This window comes from Lepidochelys olivacea (assembly GCF_965140295.1).
Source record: "Lepidochelys olivacea isolate rLepOli2 genome assembly, chromosome: 3".
NCBI lineage: Eukaryota > Metazoa > Chordata > Testudines > Cheloniidae > Lepidochelys > Lepidochelys olivacea.
In genome coordinates, this window is record NC_140413.1 from 81,127,668 (window position 1) to 81,144,971 (window position 17,304).

The 17,304-nt window shown below is 42.4% G+C and overlaps 1 protein-coding gene across 4 annotated transcripts in view; it reads right to left on the minus strand.

Moving 5' to 3' along the window:
* Positions 1 to 17,304, minus strand: part of POPDC1 (popeye domain cAMP effector 1) — a 93,708-nt gene that overhangs the window by 25,787 nt on the left and 50,617 nt on the right. For all 4 annotated transcript variants that reach the window (XM_084622639.1, XM_084622638.1, XM_084622637.1 and 1 more), the window contains one exon: positions 8,419 to 8,543. In XM_084622639.1, the coding sequence (XP_084478765.1) occupies positions 8,419 to 8,543 (125 nt within the window). The remainder of the gene's footprint in view (positions 1 to 8,418; positions 8,544 to 17,304) is intronic.

Genomic DNA, 17,304 nt, shown 5'->3' on the forward strand with positions numbered 1-17,304 from the left:
AAAACCACCAATTTTCAAGTTCATAGTAAAAGCAAAGTTACATTCACAGCAATTACAAAGAGTGGAGTAAGTAGCCGATGTTGCATCTACAAGAAGAGTTATTGCTCAGAAGGTATAATGAAGAAGATACATATATTGTCTGGCATATGTTTTCTTGTTTCCTTTTAATTTTACAGTATTTTTAAAATTCACATGATGGATGGGTTTATGTTGCAAGATATTCAGAGCCTGATTTTCAGAGGCGCTGAGCATCCACACTGCTTACAACTGCAGTTATGGGTGCAGAGAACTTCTGAAAAATTGGACCCTTAGGGTCCAATTCCTCATTGTGCCATTGCCTCTTTTTACTTGCTAGGTTAGCACAAAGGGGCAGGTTTAAGTCCTCTCTGGGGAAATTACCCTTTCTACTGGGAACTCCTTATGCTAGGTGCACAGTCAACCCAACCAGCTCTGTACCACCTCTGAGAATAGGGGAAGCAGGGTGGGGGTGGGTTGTACTGAGCGTGGCGTGGCCCGTGTGGATCCCCCAGAGAGACCACTGCACTGTACTTGGGCTCTTCCCAAAGACAAGAATTGCAGAGGAGAAGCCTCTCTTACCAATAAAGGGAAGAGTGTGTGAAAGGCCACTGTTATGTACTCAGACTATTGTTTTCAAAGCAAGGAGGAGAGTTCTGAACAGATGATCTTCACTTTAAGCAGTCATTCACATCAATGCATAGTGAGCGTAAAACAGTACCTGATTTGGTAACATTTCACTCCCACCATCTTCTGGGCAAAGGACTACAGAAGGTGTAAGGCAATGGAGTAGCAGGACTGGGATCTTCAAATGAAGAGAGAGTGGAGTTGTTTGAAGATACAGTCACATTGTCACTTTGCTTTGTCTGTCACATGAGGAGGGAGTATTCTAATCATGATGGAAATTTCTAAGCTGATATTTACATGCATGAAACTACTTTTATACTGCTGAGTTCAAATCATAGACGATTAGGGTTGGAAGAGACCTCAGGAGGTCATCGAGTCCAACCCCCTACTCAAAGCAGGGCCAATCAACTAAATCATCCCAGCCAGGGCTTTGTCAAGCCAGGCCTTAAAAACCTCTAAGATGGAGATTCCACTACCTCCCTAGGTAACCCATTCCAGTGCTTCATCACCGCCCTAATGAAATAGTTTTTTCTAATATCCAACCTAGACCTCCCTCACTGCAACTTGAGACCATTGCTTCTCGTTCTGTCATCTGCCACCACTGAGAACAGTCTAGATCCATCCTCTTTGGAACCCCCCCTTCAGGTAGTTGAAGACTACAAAAGAGAAGAGTGAGGGGGGATTTGATAGCAGACTAAATAAGCCCAGTTCCCTCAGTCTCTCTTCATAAACCACATGCCCCAGCCCCCCTAATCATTTTAGTTGCCTCCACTGGACTCTCTCCAATTTGTACACATTCCTTTCTGTAGTGGGGGGCCCCAAACAGGACACAGTTCTCCAGATGTGGCCTCACCAGTGCCGAAGAGAGGGGAATAATCACTTCCCTCAATCTGCTGGTAATGCTCCTTTTAATGCAGCCCAATATGCCGTTAGGCTTCTTGGCTACAAGGGCACACTATTGACTCATATCCAGCTTCTCGTCCACTGTAATCCCCAGGTCCTTTTCTGCAGAACTGCTGCTTAGCCGGTCGGTCCCGAGCCTGTCGCAGGATGGAAGGATCCCATGCACTATGTGCAGGATTCTGCATTTGTCCTTGTCCTCAGATTTCTTTTTGCCCAATCCTCCAATTTGTCTAGGTCACTCTGGACCTTTCCCTACCCTCCAGCAGATCTACCTCTCCGCTCAGTTTAGTGTCATCTGCGAACTTGCTGAGGGTGCAATCCATCCCATCATACAGACCATTACTGAAGATGTTGAACAAAACTGGCCCCAGGAGCGACCCTGGGGCACTCCACTTGATACCGGCTGCCAACTAGACATCGAGCCATTGATCACTACCCATTGAACCTGACAATCTAGCCAGCCTTCTCTCCACCTTATAGTCCAATCCATACTTTTTAAAACTTGCTGGCAAGAACACTGTGGGAGACCGTACCAAAAGCTTTGCTAAAGTCAAGATATATCACACCCACCACTTTCCTCATAGCCACAGAGCCAGTTATCTCATCATAGAAGGCAATCGGGTTCGTCAGGCATAACTTGCCCTTGGTGAATCCATGTTGACTGTTCCTGATCACCTTCCTCTCCGCCAAGTGCTTCAAAAATGGATTCCTCAAGAACCTGCTCCATGATTTTTCCAGGGACTGAGGTGAGGCGGATTGATCTGTAGTTCCCCGGATTCTCCTTCTTCCCTTTTTTAAAGATGGGCACTATATTTGCCTTTTTCCAATTGTCTGGGACCTCCCCCGATTGCCACAAATTTTCCAAGGATAATGGCCAATGGATCTGCAATCACATCAGCCAATTCTCTCAGCATCCTTGAATGCATTAGATCTGGACCCATGGACTCGTGCATATCCAACTTTTCTAAACAGTCCTTAATCTGTTCTTTCATCACTGAGGGCCGCTCACCTCCTTCCTGTATTGTGCTGCCCACTGCAGCAGTGTGGGAGCTGACCTTGTCTGTGAAGACCAAGGGGAAAAAAGAAGCATTCAGTACTTCAGCTTTTTCCACATCACCTGTCACTAGGTTGCCTCCCCCATTCAGTAAGGGTCCCACACTTTCCCTGACCTTCTTGTTGCTAACATACCTGTAGAAACCCTTCACATCCCTTGCTAGCTCTAACTCCAATTGTGCTTTGGCCTTCCTGATTACATCCCTGAATGCTCAAGCAATATTTTCTCCTCCTGAGTCATCTGTCCAAGTTTCCACTTCTTGTAAGATTCCTTTTTGTGTTTAAGCTCTCTGAAGATCTCTCGGTTAAGCCAACCTGGTCCCCTCCCATATTTGCCATTCTTTCTGCACATCTGGATGGCTTGTTCCTGTGCCCTCAATAAGGCATCTATAAAATACAGCCAGCTTTCCTGGACTCCTTTCCCCCTCATATTAGCCTCCCAGGGGATCCTGCCCATCAGTCCCCCGAGGGAGTCAAAGTCTGCTTTTCTGAAGTCCAGGGTCTGTAGTCTGCTGCTCTCCTTTCTTCCTTTTGTCAGGATCGTGAATCAACCATCTCACTGTCACTGCTGCCCAGGTTGCCACCCACTTCTACTTCCCCTACCAATTCTTCCCTGTTTGTGAGCAGCAGGTCAAGAGGAGCACGGCCCCCAATTGGTTCCTCCAGCATTTGCACCAGGAAGTCGTCCCCAACACTCTCCAAAAACTTCCTGGATTTTCTGTGCACTGCTGTATTGCCCTCCCAGCAGATGTCAGGGTGATTGAAGTCCCCCATGAGAACCAGGGCCTGTGATCTGGAAACTTCTGTAATTGTCCGAAGAAAGCCTCATCTACCTCATCCTCCTGGTCTGGTGGTCTATAGCAGATGCCCACCACGACATCACCCTTGTTGCTCTCGCCTCTAAACTTAACCCAAAGACTCAAACAGGTTTTTCTCCAGTTTCATACTGGAGCTCTGAGCAATCATACTGCTCTCTTACATACAGTGCCACTCCTCCACCTTTTCTTCCCTGCCGGTCCTTCCTGAACAGTTTATACCTATCCATGACAGTGCTCCAGTCATGCGAGTTACCCCATCGAGTCTCTGTTATTCCAATCACATCATAGTTCCTTGACTGTGCCAGGACTTCCAGTGATTCCTGTTTGTTTCCCAGGCTTCTTGAATTCATGTACGGGCACTTAAGATAACTAGTCAATTACCCTGCTTTCTCAGTAGGGATCAGGAGGCCTCCCCTGTTGCACCCTCCTCCTTGTGTTTCCTCCCGGTATCCCACTTACCTCAGGGCTTAGGTCACCATCCCACAGCAAACCTAATTTAAAGCCCTCCTCATTAGGTTAGCAAGCCTGCTTGAGAAGACGCTCTTTCCTCTCTTCCTAGCAATCCTTCTTCCTGAAACATCCCATGGTTGAAGAATCCAAAGCCCACTCTTGGACACCACTTGAGCAACCATGCATTTATCTTCACAATTCGATGGTCCCTACCCGGCCCTTTTCCTTCAACAGGGAGGAAGGATGAGAACATGACTTGCGCCTCAAACTCCTTTATCCTTCCTCCCAGAGCCACGTAGTCACAGTCACCAACTTAAGGTCATTCTTGGCAGTATCACTGGTGTCCACATGGAGACGTAGGAAGGGATAGCAGTCCAAGGGCTTGATCAGTCTCAGCAGACACACCGTCACATCCTGAATTCTAGCTCCAGGCAAGCAGCACGCTGAGTTTCCTGGTCTAGATGGTAGACGGATGACTCCATTCCCCCTTAGGGGAGAGCCCCTGACAACCACCACCCCATCTCCGCCTCTTGGGAGTGGTGGATGTGGAACCCCCATCCCTAAGACAATGCTTCCCATGCCTTCCGGTCGATGGTGTCTCCCTCTGATCCCTTCCCTCAGGTAACTCTTCCAAATCATTCTCTGCCATCGTATCTGTGCAGAGAGCCTGAAAATGGTTTCTTACCTCTATCTGCATTGGGGGTACAGGAGTTCTCCTCTTTCTTCTTCTGGAGGTCACATGCTGCCAATTTTCTTCCCCATTCTGCACTGCCCTCTGAGTCTTCAGCATGCTGTGCCTGCAGTACCAGACGCTGTCGTCTATCCAGAACGTCTTCATTCTCTCTGATGCTACCCAAGTATCAACCCTGAGTTGCTAGTCCTTTAACCTTCTATTCCAATATGAAGACTAGTTTGCACTTGATACAGACGAAGTCACGTCTATCCTCTGGGAGAAAGGCCAAGATGGTATATCCTGTGCGGGTCACAACAGCGGATCGTTCACGATCCACATTGTCTTCCTTTCAAGAGCCTCTTCAGATGTTTTATTTACTGCTCACAGAAGCCTGAAAGGCAAAAAACTCTGTGAGAACTCCCCCAAGGCGAACTCCCTCTGTTTGCCTATCCTCTGTTCACTGCTCATTTTGTTCACAACTGGCTGCTTTTTTATAAGGCTGCTGGCTCGAAGCAGTTGCCCTGGCCCAAAGCCTTTCCTCCAATCAACCATTCAAGGCCCACCTGGAACAAAACACTCCCAATTCACACTTTTCAAACCAACCAACCACACGGTCAAACAGTCACAAATATTAATGATCAGTAGTCCTTATTCATTTATTAACACCTCACGGTAAAACTCTCTTTGGCTCAAAAAACAGAGACAGCGTCTTCCATTACTGTGCACTTATTTAGCTATTTGGATTTTATGATGAATTGCCTTTCCCCCTAGACCAAGGGTGGATACAGCATTGTCTCTCTCATACAGACACACACACCTAGCAACAGAGGTGAAATGAGCAATTTCATGGTCAGTATTTGCTTGTATGTATTTTACCTCTAAAAGAGCAAGTGTGAGTGGTCACACGCCGGAGATGGGTGCTATCAAAGGGACATAGACAGATAGAAGAGTAGAAAGACAAGATGACAAAATCAAAACTGATATTCTTGCCAATGCGTGAGAGGTGTCCCATTGGGGTATGAAGAAATCTGGGCACGAATGCTTGTCACCATTTAAAAATGCAACCTAAGACTAGGGCTGAATGGAGGTTCTTACGTAGTGTTGCATCTCTCCCGAACACTCAATTCCATCCAAAGGACTAGCTACTATTAAAATCAAATATGGCCTGCTCTTAGAAGTCCCGGCTGCATTGCTTTACTGGCACATGCAATCTGAAGATGAAAATTGAAAAACAAACATTTTCTTTTCAGACACCACTGAAAGGCAGTTGTCAACCATAACGCGCTCAAGGGACAGTGCATATAAAAATAGCCAACTGCACTTTTCCCAGTATGGGCATAAGTAGCCAACTAAACCCAGAAGAGGAATTTAGCAACGTTATAAGATGGGCAAGAAGTCCCCTCACCCCACCTGTTGAAACGATTATATAACACTTTAATTGACTAGTAGTTTATAAATTGAGTTTCAAACTCAAATATTCTCTATTTGGACCTACATAAACAATATCTATCAGTGTTTTATACTACTGCCCATCACTGTAGTATTTGAGTGCCTTTCCTGCAAGAGCAATAGCAAAAGTGAAGTCCCTAGTGGACTCTGGCACTTTTATACAATCAAATTATTACTGTGGCACACAAAATAAAGTATGTTAGTATTGCATTAAGTCTCAGATTTTAGTCACTTAAGTCAGAGTTAAAATTCTTATGGCTGTTTTAATCTTGGCCCTTTGCATACATCTGTTGCAAGAAGGTCTTTTGTTACTTTATCATAGAATACAGTGGTTCTCTGTGTTTTCAATACCAGGATCTACCGTCCTCCCCCAACACCCTCTCTAATCTAACAGAAGAAGGGTAAGATGGTCATGACACATTAGTGACCCCTCTGGAGGTTATGACATCCATGTTGGGAGCCTATAACATAATACATATGAAAATTTGTGTACAGTAGGTGCTTAGATACAGTAATGGGTGGGGCATAACAGAGACAGAATATCTGAGTTTATAGGTAAAGGTGCAGTTTCATCATCATATCGTATTCTGAAGACCAAGAAAAATGTTTTCTAAAATAATTGTGTAAGCATCTCAGACAGAGAAGTAAGAAACAAATGTGCTTATCCCTTTTAAATTGAAGAGATTTTAAAAGGCAATGGGCAATTTAGGCTCAATATACTGTAGGTAGCTAAATGGACAGTTAGCAGTAGAGCAATCTATCTAGTTTTAAAATAGTGACTGATGATGCTTTAGACAAAAACTAGATAAAGCTTTACTTTGCCCTGCCAGGAAAGGAGGAGAGTATGTGAGAGGGCAGCCAGGGGATTTGATTTGGTATAAGAATTCAGTTCCAGCTGGAATTTTTTCTTCCAGCACTGATCTAAGATACACTTTGGAAGGAGTAGGTCTGATTTCAGGTACTGGCTGAACAAAGCTAAAGGCCATATTCTACAGTACTTAACTGAGTAATGCATAGAGTTGTTCTGCTAAACACCTCAGAATTTGGCCCCAAGTATATATATTCCTGTAACCTTCACATAGCAAATTTCTCTTAAGATTGGACTTCATATTGTACAAAATCTAAGTGAGCAAAAAATAAAATTTTCCCTTTTTCTTTCTAAGCCTAAAGATTTCTGAAAAGAGGCAAGAGGCTGCAGTAAGGACTAGCTATGTGCTAAAATTTAAAAATAAATGGTCATACACAAAAAGAATACATAAGGGGAACAAATTAATGGAAACACTCCTGTGGTCCACTGGAGCCATGGAATAGGCACATTCTAACCCTTATCCCCACCCATCCATTGAATTTGTGTACTCACAGAATGGGAAGATATCAGGTGGCAGGATGGATAAAGGAATGGGGATTCCCAAGGATCCTGGCTTCCAACCTCAGTGACTGTGCTCAAGTCTGTTGATTGACTCCAGTTTTACACTACTCTGAAGACCCTTCCAGATTATTGGCTCACTCCCCTAGCTGTTCCCTTTGATTCTATGGAGGGGAGTCAGAGGGTGCACAGCCAGAGTTTAGGCAGCTTTAGCTTCGCTGATTTGACCTGCAAATATCCCCATGCCCCAAACTGGTTAAAGGCAGGAATCATGTCACTGAATGTGGATCTTCCATCACCCTGCCCACTTTCTCATGCTCATTCCTGGGCATCCCAGATATCTGATAGAGAAGGGAATAGTATTTCACTTATCACTTTCCCCATCTGCAGGGTCCGACCAGGGTTTTCTTTGTGGATTTCCTTCCCTCTGCAGGACAGGGCAAGAAAGGACACATGGCCCAAAGGGTATTTTTGTATGAATGGACTGCAAGAACAACATTAAAGTTGTTTGTATATGAACACCTACATTTATTTCCAGGTTTATGAAGAGCCAAAATGTACTCTCAACCTTGTCCGCACCAGTACACCAGATACTTCTGGGTTTAAACTAAGCAAGAGAAGTTTTATCCCTAAAGAGGTCATGGCCTAATTTTCCAGGAATAATTAGTTATGGATGTCGACCTTGAGATATGCGGACCTGATTTTCAGAAGTTTTGAGCACCTATCCTCTGAAAAATCTGGCCCCTTTGAAATGCTCCAGTTGTGCATCCAAAAGTCACTAGTCACTTTTGAAATGTATGTCCTTGTCCTTTAGATAAATAAAAGGATGCCTGACCTCGCCCCCAAAAAAGGTTTAAAATGGAAGTACTACATCAGACAGTGATGCACAAACTATCAGGATAAAATCACACTAATGTTAGCTGGTACCTGCTGGGGTTGATAACTAACCCACTCAGGCAAAACTCCAACAGAATTCAATATGAGGCTTGCCCAAGCACAGCCATAGGACTTGGTCCATTCCTTGTACCCTACCAGACTCTGTAGTAATGATACTCTTTACATACCGGTCTTCTCTTGTACAGTAGATATATAAAATGCAGGAAGTTGACAACCAAGAACACCGAATTCCAGATCATTATATCCAAAGCACAGCGGTACAGAATGGCCCAGATGATGAAAAGTACACATCCTGTCAAAAATAAAGCAGGAAGTTAAAAGATACAAAAATATTTTTACCAGATTTTTTTTTTATATATATATATATATATATATACACATACACACACACACACACACACACACTTCATTCTTTTGATATAGATAATACAGCACCCTATTTTAGAGTACAGTGATTATGTTCAGAAGTGAAGCATTTCACAAGTTTCAGTCTTAGGTACTATGGATCAAGGTAAGCAATGTTTTATTAAGTGTAATAGTTAATTTTATTTAGTTACAAGAAGTAACTAAAAACATACAACTGCTTCATACAGCTGTCATTACGCTATTTGAGATAAAAATGATAACAGGGTGGATAAAAATCAATGATTTTTAAAAAATTGGATTTTTTATTTAAAATCAGATTTTTTGATAAAATGTTTTTTGAGGAAAAAAACCTAAGATAGTTTTAATTAAGGTACATTATAGCTCAAAACATATCTCATTATGGAGTAGGAATTATAAATTCTATAGTATGAAACAATATATTCATGTAATGTTTAAGAAAAGTTTTGTAAATGAGTTCCAGTAGTTCATGGATTAGGGACCCAATCTTCTGGGGTTCCAGGGGCTTCAAGATTTAGGTTCATCTTTCTATCTACCCAATGGGACACAGTGCTCAGTCTAGAAGATACTATCAGAGATGCTTAGTTTTGCAGTTCTCAAACTGTGGATTTTGGTCTCCAGAGATAATATGCTTGTTAACAGCAAAAATGTTTTAAAATAAATAAATATACATAGAGAGGTGAGAAATAACAGACCTCAACCCTATTGTCCCTCTGCAAATTTGTATACACAGAGTCAATCCCTTACCTCTCTCTAAAAGTGCAAAGTTACAAAAAGTTCAATGAATAGAAGATTGCTAGTGGCAGAACAGATTTGGACAAGGAGAAGTAGTCTGGAGATAAATGTGAGAAGGGAGGGACAGGCAGTAGAAACAAAAGTGAAACTGTTTGAGCAACATATTTCATAAGTCTTGAGGTCTTTCTGCGGGTAGCCCTCATTGATTTGAGGTCTACCATACTATTCTCTCACTAGAAGGGAAAACCTATAATGGCAGTAGGCCATAATATTTTAATGAAGCTCCTCTACCTGTGGGTAAGACAGGCATGCGTGCAAAACGCAAACAGTGTAACAAAGAAATACAAGGCCTGGTTGCCTGAATGAAACAACATCATGAGAAGTGTTCCTTCTCAAGAGGAAGCTGCGTTGAAGAGGATGAAAGGAACATGTCTGAACATGCAGGATCTTCAGGTTGGTAAACTTTTTTATTTCATACTTTAAGGACTGCCTGTCTTCCTTCTGAACTATTCTTGAATTCTCATGTTTGAGCAAAAAATGTAGTTGTTACTCAATGGTACTATCATTTTAGATGCAGTTGTGATAAAAAAAATAAATAGCTGAAATAGGCAGCTCTTCCTTTTACAATTTCACCTTTAAAGTAGTACTGAGTGTCAGTGAATGCAATGAGTAATGCTAAATGAGCAGTATGGTAATAATAATTAAATAACTGCATTGGCTTATTTTGTTTAGGAGAATCCATCCTCAACATACAGGATTCTGAAGACTATCCACCTTCAAGATCACTATTATTTTCTATAGTTTCAGAGCTATCTGCCAAGGATAGCATTTCAGTCACACCATGTATGTCACATAGCCACAGTATACCACCTGTAGCAAAAAGAAAAAAAAAAAATCTCCATCATCCAAAAACCACCATAGGTAAGATTACAAAAAAGAGGCAATTGATGAAAAAATTGCCCGGTTTGTTTATGCAACAAACTCTCCTTTCCGTATGATTGAGAACCCACGCTTCATTAACATGGTTCAGTCATTAAGACCAGGATACAGTCCACCCAACAGAGCAGATGTCTCAGGCAAATTGCTGGATAAAGTGTATGAAAGAGAAATTGAGCGGTGTGCAAAAGGTCTAGAGGGTAAAATTGTTAACCTGAGTCTTGATGGGTGGACCAATGTCCGCAATGATCCTGTTGTATGTGCTTGTGTGACAATAAAAGAAGGGAACATCTTCCTTACAGAAACAACTGATACATCAGGAAATGCACACACAGCGGAGTACCTACAAGAAGTAGCATTAAAAGCTATCACAAACTGCAGGAAAAATTTCAAATGTCTAGTACGCAGTTTGGTCACAGACAATGCTGCAAATGTATCCAAGATGAGAAGAAATGGATTTAGAAGGGAGTCCCAAACTAACAACATATGGTTGCGGTGCTCATTTGATGCACCTCCTAATCAAAGATTTCAGTGTTTCAGAAATAAAGGCTAATGTTGTTGAAATTGCAAAATACTTCCATAACAACTACTTTGCAGCAGCTGCTCTGAAAAAAGTGTGAGGAACCAACCTAACTCTCCCACAAGCCATGCGACGGAACTCAGCAGTGGACTGTTTTGAGCACTATATCAAGAACTGGCCTAATCGGATGACAGTTTGTGAACAAAATTGTGAAAAAATTCTTAACGTTGGGCTTAAGAGAAATGTTGAACATATGCTGAGTATCCTGAAGACTATTTCTGTAGCCTTGAACAAAATGCAGGGAAATAGTTGTTTTATTGCTGATGCTGTTGAAATTTGGAAGGAACCGAGTGAGATCTTAAAAAGAGAAATATGCAATGACAGAGTTAAATGACAAACATTAAAAAAAAATGAATGGGACAAGCACTATCTGCAGCTCATTTTCTTGCAAATATTGTCAATTCTCAGTAGCAGGGTCAAACCTTAACTGCTGAAGAAGAGGAGTTGGCTATGACATGGACATCCAGCAATCATCCCTTCATAATGACAACTATAATAAACTTCAGAGCTAAGGGTGAACCATTCAAGAAATAGATGTTTGCTGATGACGTTTTAAAGAAAGTCACTAGTGAAGTCACTTAGGTGGAAGTCACCTAAGCACTTGGATTCAGAGACTGTTGAAGTGATAATCTCACTTTTAACAGCAGTAGCTTCTTCTGCCGGAGTAGAAAGAATATTTTCTTCCTTTGGACCAATCCATTCCAAATTGAGAAATCATTTGGAGCTGAAAAAGCAGGAAAGCTTGTTTTTCTTTTCCAGATTATGAACAAACAGGAAAATGAAGGTGAAGATGCCTGAGTTAGCAGCAGAAGCCAATATTTTACGTTTCTCATGTTGACCTGGCTGACATAGTCGATTTAATTTGTTGGGGTTTTTTTTTTTTTTTTAATATTTCATTTAACTATTTTAGTAAAAAAAAAATTAACAAAATCAAACCTGATTTTAAAAAACTTGAATGTTTAACTAAATTCAAAAATTCATGTGCTTGTTTTGTTAAAATATTATGTTTGCTGTTGAAGAAAAAAAATCCAGAATACATAGTGTTGTTGATTTAGTTAAATAAAACAAACAATTTAAATGTCTGTCTGATGATCTTCTCCTAATACAGCATGGCAAGAAAATCCTCCAAATATTAATGATTAACCTGTTGAATTGGAGATATTTATGAAGTCATTGGCAGGTGAACTATCTGCTTCAATTACCTTTGGTAAATGAAATAACCAAACAATCATTCATTTTCTGATATAGCTGTAAAACTAATCTGAAAGGTTTTCAAAATAAATCACTTAAAAAATGTATAGTGTGTACCTTCTAAAAATGAAACCTACATCTATCTCTGAGTTGTGAAGAATACGTATTAAGGTTATAACAACCAATAAGAATGCACTTCTATGTAGAAATCCATGATTAAATGGAGGCTTCCTGACTAGTGATTAAAATCAAATGCACCCTGATGATAAGCATTGATGATAAACATTCATTTCTAGGGCTGATGCCTGTAGATAAACAAAACATGAGTAAGCAAGCACTATTTGCCTGGAGCTCCCTAAATGCCATCCACCAAGATTTTCAGTTTTAAAAGAAAAACACCACCATAACATGTTATGAATCTGGCTTCCTGCTGTGAGTTATGCCATTGTTCAAGATATCATTTGTTAGGAAAACAGAATGACTGATGAATATCTTCTACATAATTTTCAAATACTAATTCCTCTGCTCTGATTAGTGAGAGCTAACAAACAAGATAAAGTTCTTAATTATGCATCTTTCTCTTACAATGTTACTCTTTCAAGTTGCCATCTCAGCTTGAAAAATTTATACTCCATACATTTTTGCCAGTTCAAAATTCAAACTAGAGCCCAAATCAGTGAACCCTCCACGTGCAGAACTCCTGTTGATTTTAATGAGAGTTCAACAGATAAAAGGTCTTGCAAAAACGGAGGTTCCTGGCCATTAGAGAAACTGATTTTGGTAAACTAGCCTTTTGTAAGTGTGAAAAGAGATATGGAACAATTACTGTAAAATTCATACAAGCAACATAAAGGTCTGGTAATTAAATAGATTCTCTCAAACACTGAACATGTTCTATATTGTAAAAATAACAAAATGATATTTCTCAAAAATACACCTTACAGGGTCATAACTTTTCTCAACATTTCCTCAATGGGTCATGAAGACTTTGTTCGTAAAGTCTTAACATAGTTCAGGAACCCTGTAAGTGATTTACCTCTCTGCCATTGTACTGTGTGTAGAACCAGTTTGGCCCCACTCAAATCATGTTTAAAGTCTTCCTAACAATGCAGCTGAAAACAAGGTTTTGGCATCACCTACTGTCGCGAGGTGCTTACAGTACTTCAATGGTAAAAACCTAGCCCTATTCAAGTCAATGGCAAAACCCCTTTTGACTTCAATGGGTCCTGGATTTCACCCTAGCTTTAAAGCTAACACTATTTCTAAGCTAGCAGTGAATGAAATGAAATGCTAGAACAAAGAGAAGCATCCATGTGTTATCTGAAAGCATTAAGAATTCTTCCTGCTCTCTAATTTCTCAGAGCACACAAGATTGCCAAGTGTGTTGTATTCCACTGTTCTGAATCCAACTACATCTTTCTTATTATCCAACTATTTATCTTTATTAAAAGTCAGGGTATTTAAGGTGGTTAATAATGAATCAGGCCAAGACTCCAACAGTGAATTGCTTTTTTTGACTACTATCAGAAAAAGGAAATTCTAGTTAGCTCTTTGCATTACAATAGTATTAGACTTGGAATATTATTATTAATTATTTGTATTTCCATAATGCCCGAGTGCCCTATCATGGAACAGAACCCCATTGCACTAGGTGCTATATGAACAGAATTGAAAAAAAAAATTCCCTGTCCCAAAGAGCTTACAATCTAAGTATCACACAAGAGACAAACAGGGGAGTGCAAGGAAAGAAGACGACGATATTAGCTAGCATGATAGGCAGCAGTCTTCGTGTGCCAGAAGCTAACGGTTGTCAAGTTTTTTGCAGGCTTCATGGAAAAGGAGAGTTTTAAGGCGGAATTAGAAGGATAAGGAGTTAGTTTTGCAGATGTTTAGAGGAAGCGCCTCCCAAGCAGGTGGGGCAGCAGGGAGAAAGCACAAAGATACTTGTTTGAAAATTCTGTAAATGGGCAATGGAGGCTGGCATCACAGATAGATGGGAGCGAACATTTCAGTAGAAAATGAAAGAAGATAGGCAGGCTTTGGTTAGCTGTGAAGGGTCTTGAAAGCGACAAGTGGATTATGTTTGATGCAACTGAGAAGGGAAAGTATGGTCAAAGCAACGGGCTAGGAAAATTATCTTTGCAGCATCATTTGAATGAATATGAGTGGGGCAAGACAGCACTTGTCAAGGGCAGTGACAATTGAAGAAATGTTGCAGTAATCAAGAAGCAAAATAACAGCCTGGATGAGCATTTTAGATGTGTGGATGGATAGGAAAGACCATATCTTAGAAATGTTACGCAAAATGAATCCGCAAGATTTAGACATAGCCTGGACGTGAAGACCTAGAGAGAGATTGGAGAGGATGCCACAGTATGGGCCAGAGTGACAGGCAGGATGGTGGTGTGATCTACAGTAGCCCAAAAAGGAGGTATTGCGGGGAGGGGGCAAAAAGGGGAAGTTAAGATGAAGAGATCTGTTTTAACAATGTTCAGCTTGAGCTGACATCTAGTCATCCTCAAGAAAATGTGTTTAAAATATGTTCACACTTCACTCCCATGGTGTGTGATGTCATCTCAGACCTCATATTTTACGAAGAGTTGGGGATAGTCACTACATGAAGCTTTCCAAGGAAAACTTAAATATTGCAGGGGTAGGAGGTATTTCTTATTATATCAGTGGTCTGAGAGTGCAAGAGACTTATACATTTTACAATATAAATCTATCTTGCTATAACTGAAAGGAGTTGCTATAACAGCAGGAGTTTGCCTGGGAGTTCGCCTGGAGTGAGCCCAGTGAGGCTTACATCTTGCCAACTTCTCTGAGGAAGCTCATAGTGGGAAGGTGATATGGAAGGGGGGGGGGTTCAGCTGTTGTGACCTGCACTGGATGTGCCATGTTTGTCTTTCTTCCAGAGGACAGAAGCGACATTGTCTGTACAAAGTGCAAGCTGGTCTCCATATTGGAAGAGAAGATTGAAGGTCTGGAACAACAGATAACGACCCTGTGTTGCATACGAGAAACTGAGGATTTTCTGGACAAAAGTCAGGATATGCTTCTACGGACACAAAGCTCTAAAGATTTAGAGCAGGTTGCACAGTGGAGCCAAGAGGCCAGTGAAGAAGCTTGGCAACATGTGACCTCCAGAGGAAGAAGGGGGAATGTCTGGGTTCCAGCAACATGGACACAGGTAACTAACCGCTTTCATGTTCTCTCCACAGGTACCATTGCAGCGAGTGGACCAGATGATATATCTGGGGGGAGAAAGCAGAAGGAGACTCTGCTGGTTGGAAGGCATGAGATGCACTGTCCTGAGACTGTGGGTTCCAAGACCACCACTCCCAAGAGAAGGAGGCGGGTGGTGGTGGTGGTCAGGGACTCTCTCCTCCAGGGGTCTGAGTCATCTATCTGCCGCCCTGACCGGTAAAACCGAGAAGTCTGCTGCTGCCGGGGGTTAAGATTCGTGATGTGACGGAGAGACTGCCGAGACTCATCAAGCCCTCGGATCGCTACCCCTTCCTGCTTCTCCACGTGGGCACCAATGATACTGCCAAGAATGACCTTGAGCGGATCACTGCGGACTACGTGGCTCTGGGAAGAAGGATAAAGGAGTTGGAGGCGCAAGTGGTGTTCTCGACCATCCTCCCCGTGGAAGGAAAAGGCCTGGGTAGGGACCATTGAATCGTGGAAGTCAACGAATGGCTGCGCAGGTGGTGTCGGAGAGAAGGCTTTGGATTCTTTGACCATGGGATGGTGTTCCATGAAGGAGGAGTGCTGGGCAGAGACGGGCTCCACCTTACAAAGAGAGGGAAGAGCATCTTTGCAAGCAGGCTGGCTAACCTAGTGAGGAGGGCTTTAAACTAGGTTCACCGGGGGAAGGAGACCAAAGCCCTGAGGTAAGTGGGAAAGCGGGATACCGGGAGGAAGCACAGGCAGGAATGTCTGTGAGGGGCGGGCTCCTGCCTCATACTGAGAATGAGGGGCAATGAACAGGTTATCTCAAGTGCTTATATACAAATGCACAAAGCTTTGGAAACAAGCAGGGAGAACTGGAGGTCCTGGTGATGTCAAGGAATTATGATCGGATTGGAATAACAGAGACTTGGTGGGATAACTCACATGACTGGAGTACTGTCATGGATGGTTATAAACTGTTCAGGAAGGACTGGCAGGGCAGAAAAGGTGGGGGAGTAGCACTGTATGTAAGGGAGCAGTATGACTGCTCAGAGCTCCGGTACGAAACTGCAGAAAAACCTGAGCGTCTCTGGATTAAGTTTAGAAGTGTGAGCAACAAGAGTGATGTAGTGGTGGGAGTCTGCTATAGACCACCGGACCAGGGGGATGAGGCTTTCTTCCGGCAGCTCACAGAAGCTACTAGATCTGGTTCTCATGGGTGACTTTAATTTTCCTGATATCTGCTGGGAGAGCAATACAGCAGTGCATAGACAATCCAGGAAGTTTTTGGAAAGCATAGGGGACAATTTCCTGGCGCAGGTGCTAGAGGAGCCAACTAGGGGGGAGCTTTTCTTGACCTGCTGCTCACAAACTGGGAAGAATTAGTGGGGGAAGCAAAAGTGGATGGGAATCTAGGAGACAGTGACCATGAGTTGGTTGAGTTCAGGATCCTGACGCAGGGAAGAAAGGTAAGCAGCAGGATACGGACCCTGGACTTCAGGAAAGCAGACTTCGACTCCCTCAGGGAACGGATGGGTAGGATCCCCTGGGGGACTAACATGAAGGGGAAAGGAGTCCAGGAGAGCTGGCTGTATTTCAAGGAATCCCTGCTGAGGTTACAGGGACAAACCATCCCGATGTGTTCAAAGAATGGTAAATATGGCAGGCGACCACCTTGGCTTAACAGTGAAATCCTAGCGGATTTTAAACATAAAAAAGAAGCTTACAAGAAGTGAAAGGTTGGACATATGACCAGGAAGAGTATAAAAATATTGCTCGGGCATGTAGGAATGAAATCAGGAGGGCCAAATCACACCTGGAGCTGCAGCTAGCGAAAGATGTCAAGAGTAACAAGAAGGGTTTCTTCAGGTATGTTGGCAACAAGAAGAAAGCCAAGGAAAGTGTGGGCCCCTTAATGAATGAGGGAGGCAACCTAGTGACAGAGGATGTGGAAAAAGCTAATGTACTCAATGCTTTTTTTGCCTCTGTCTTCACTAACAAGGTCAGCTCCCAGACTGCTGCGCTGGGCATCACAACACGGGGAATAGAGGGC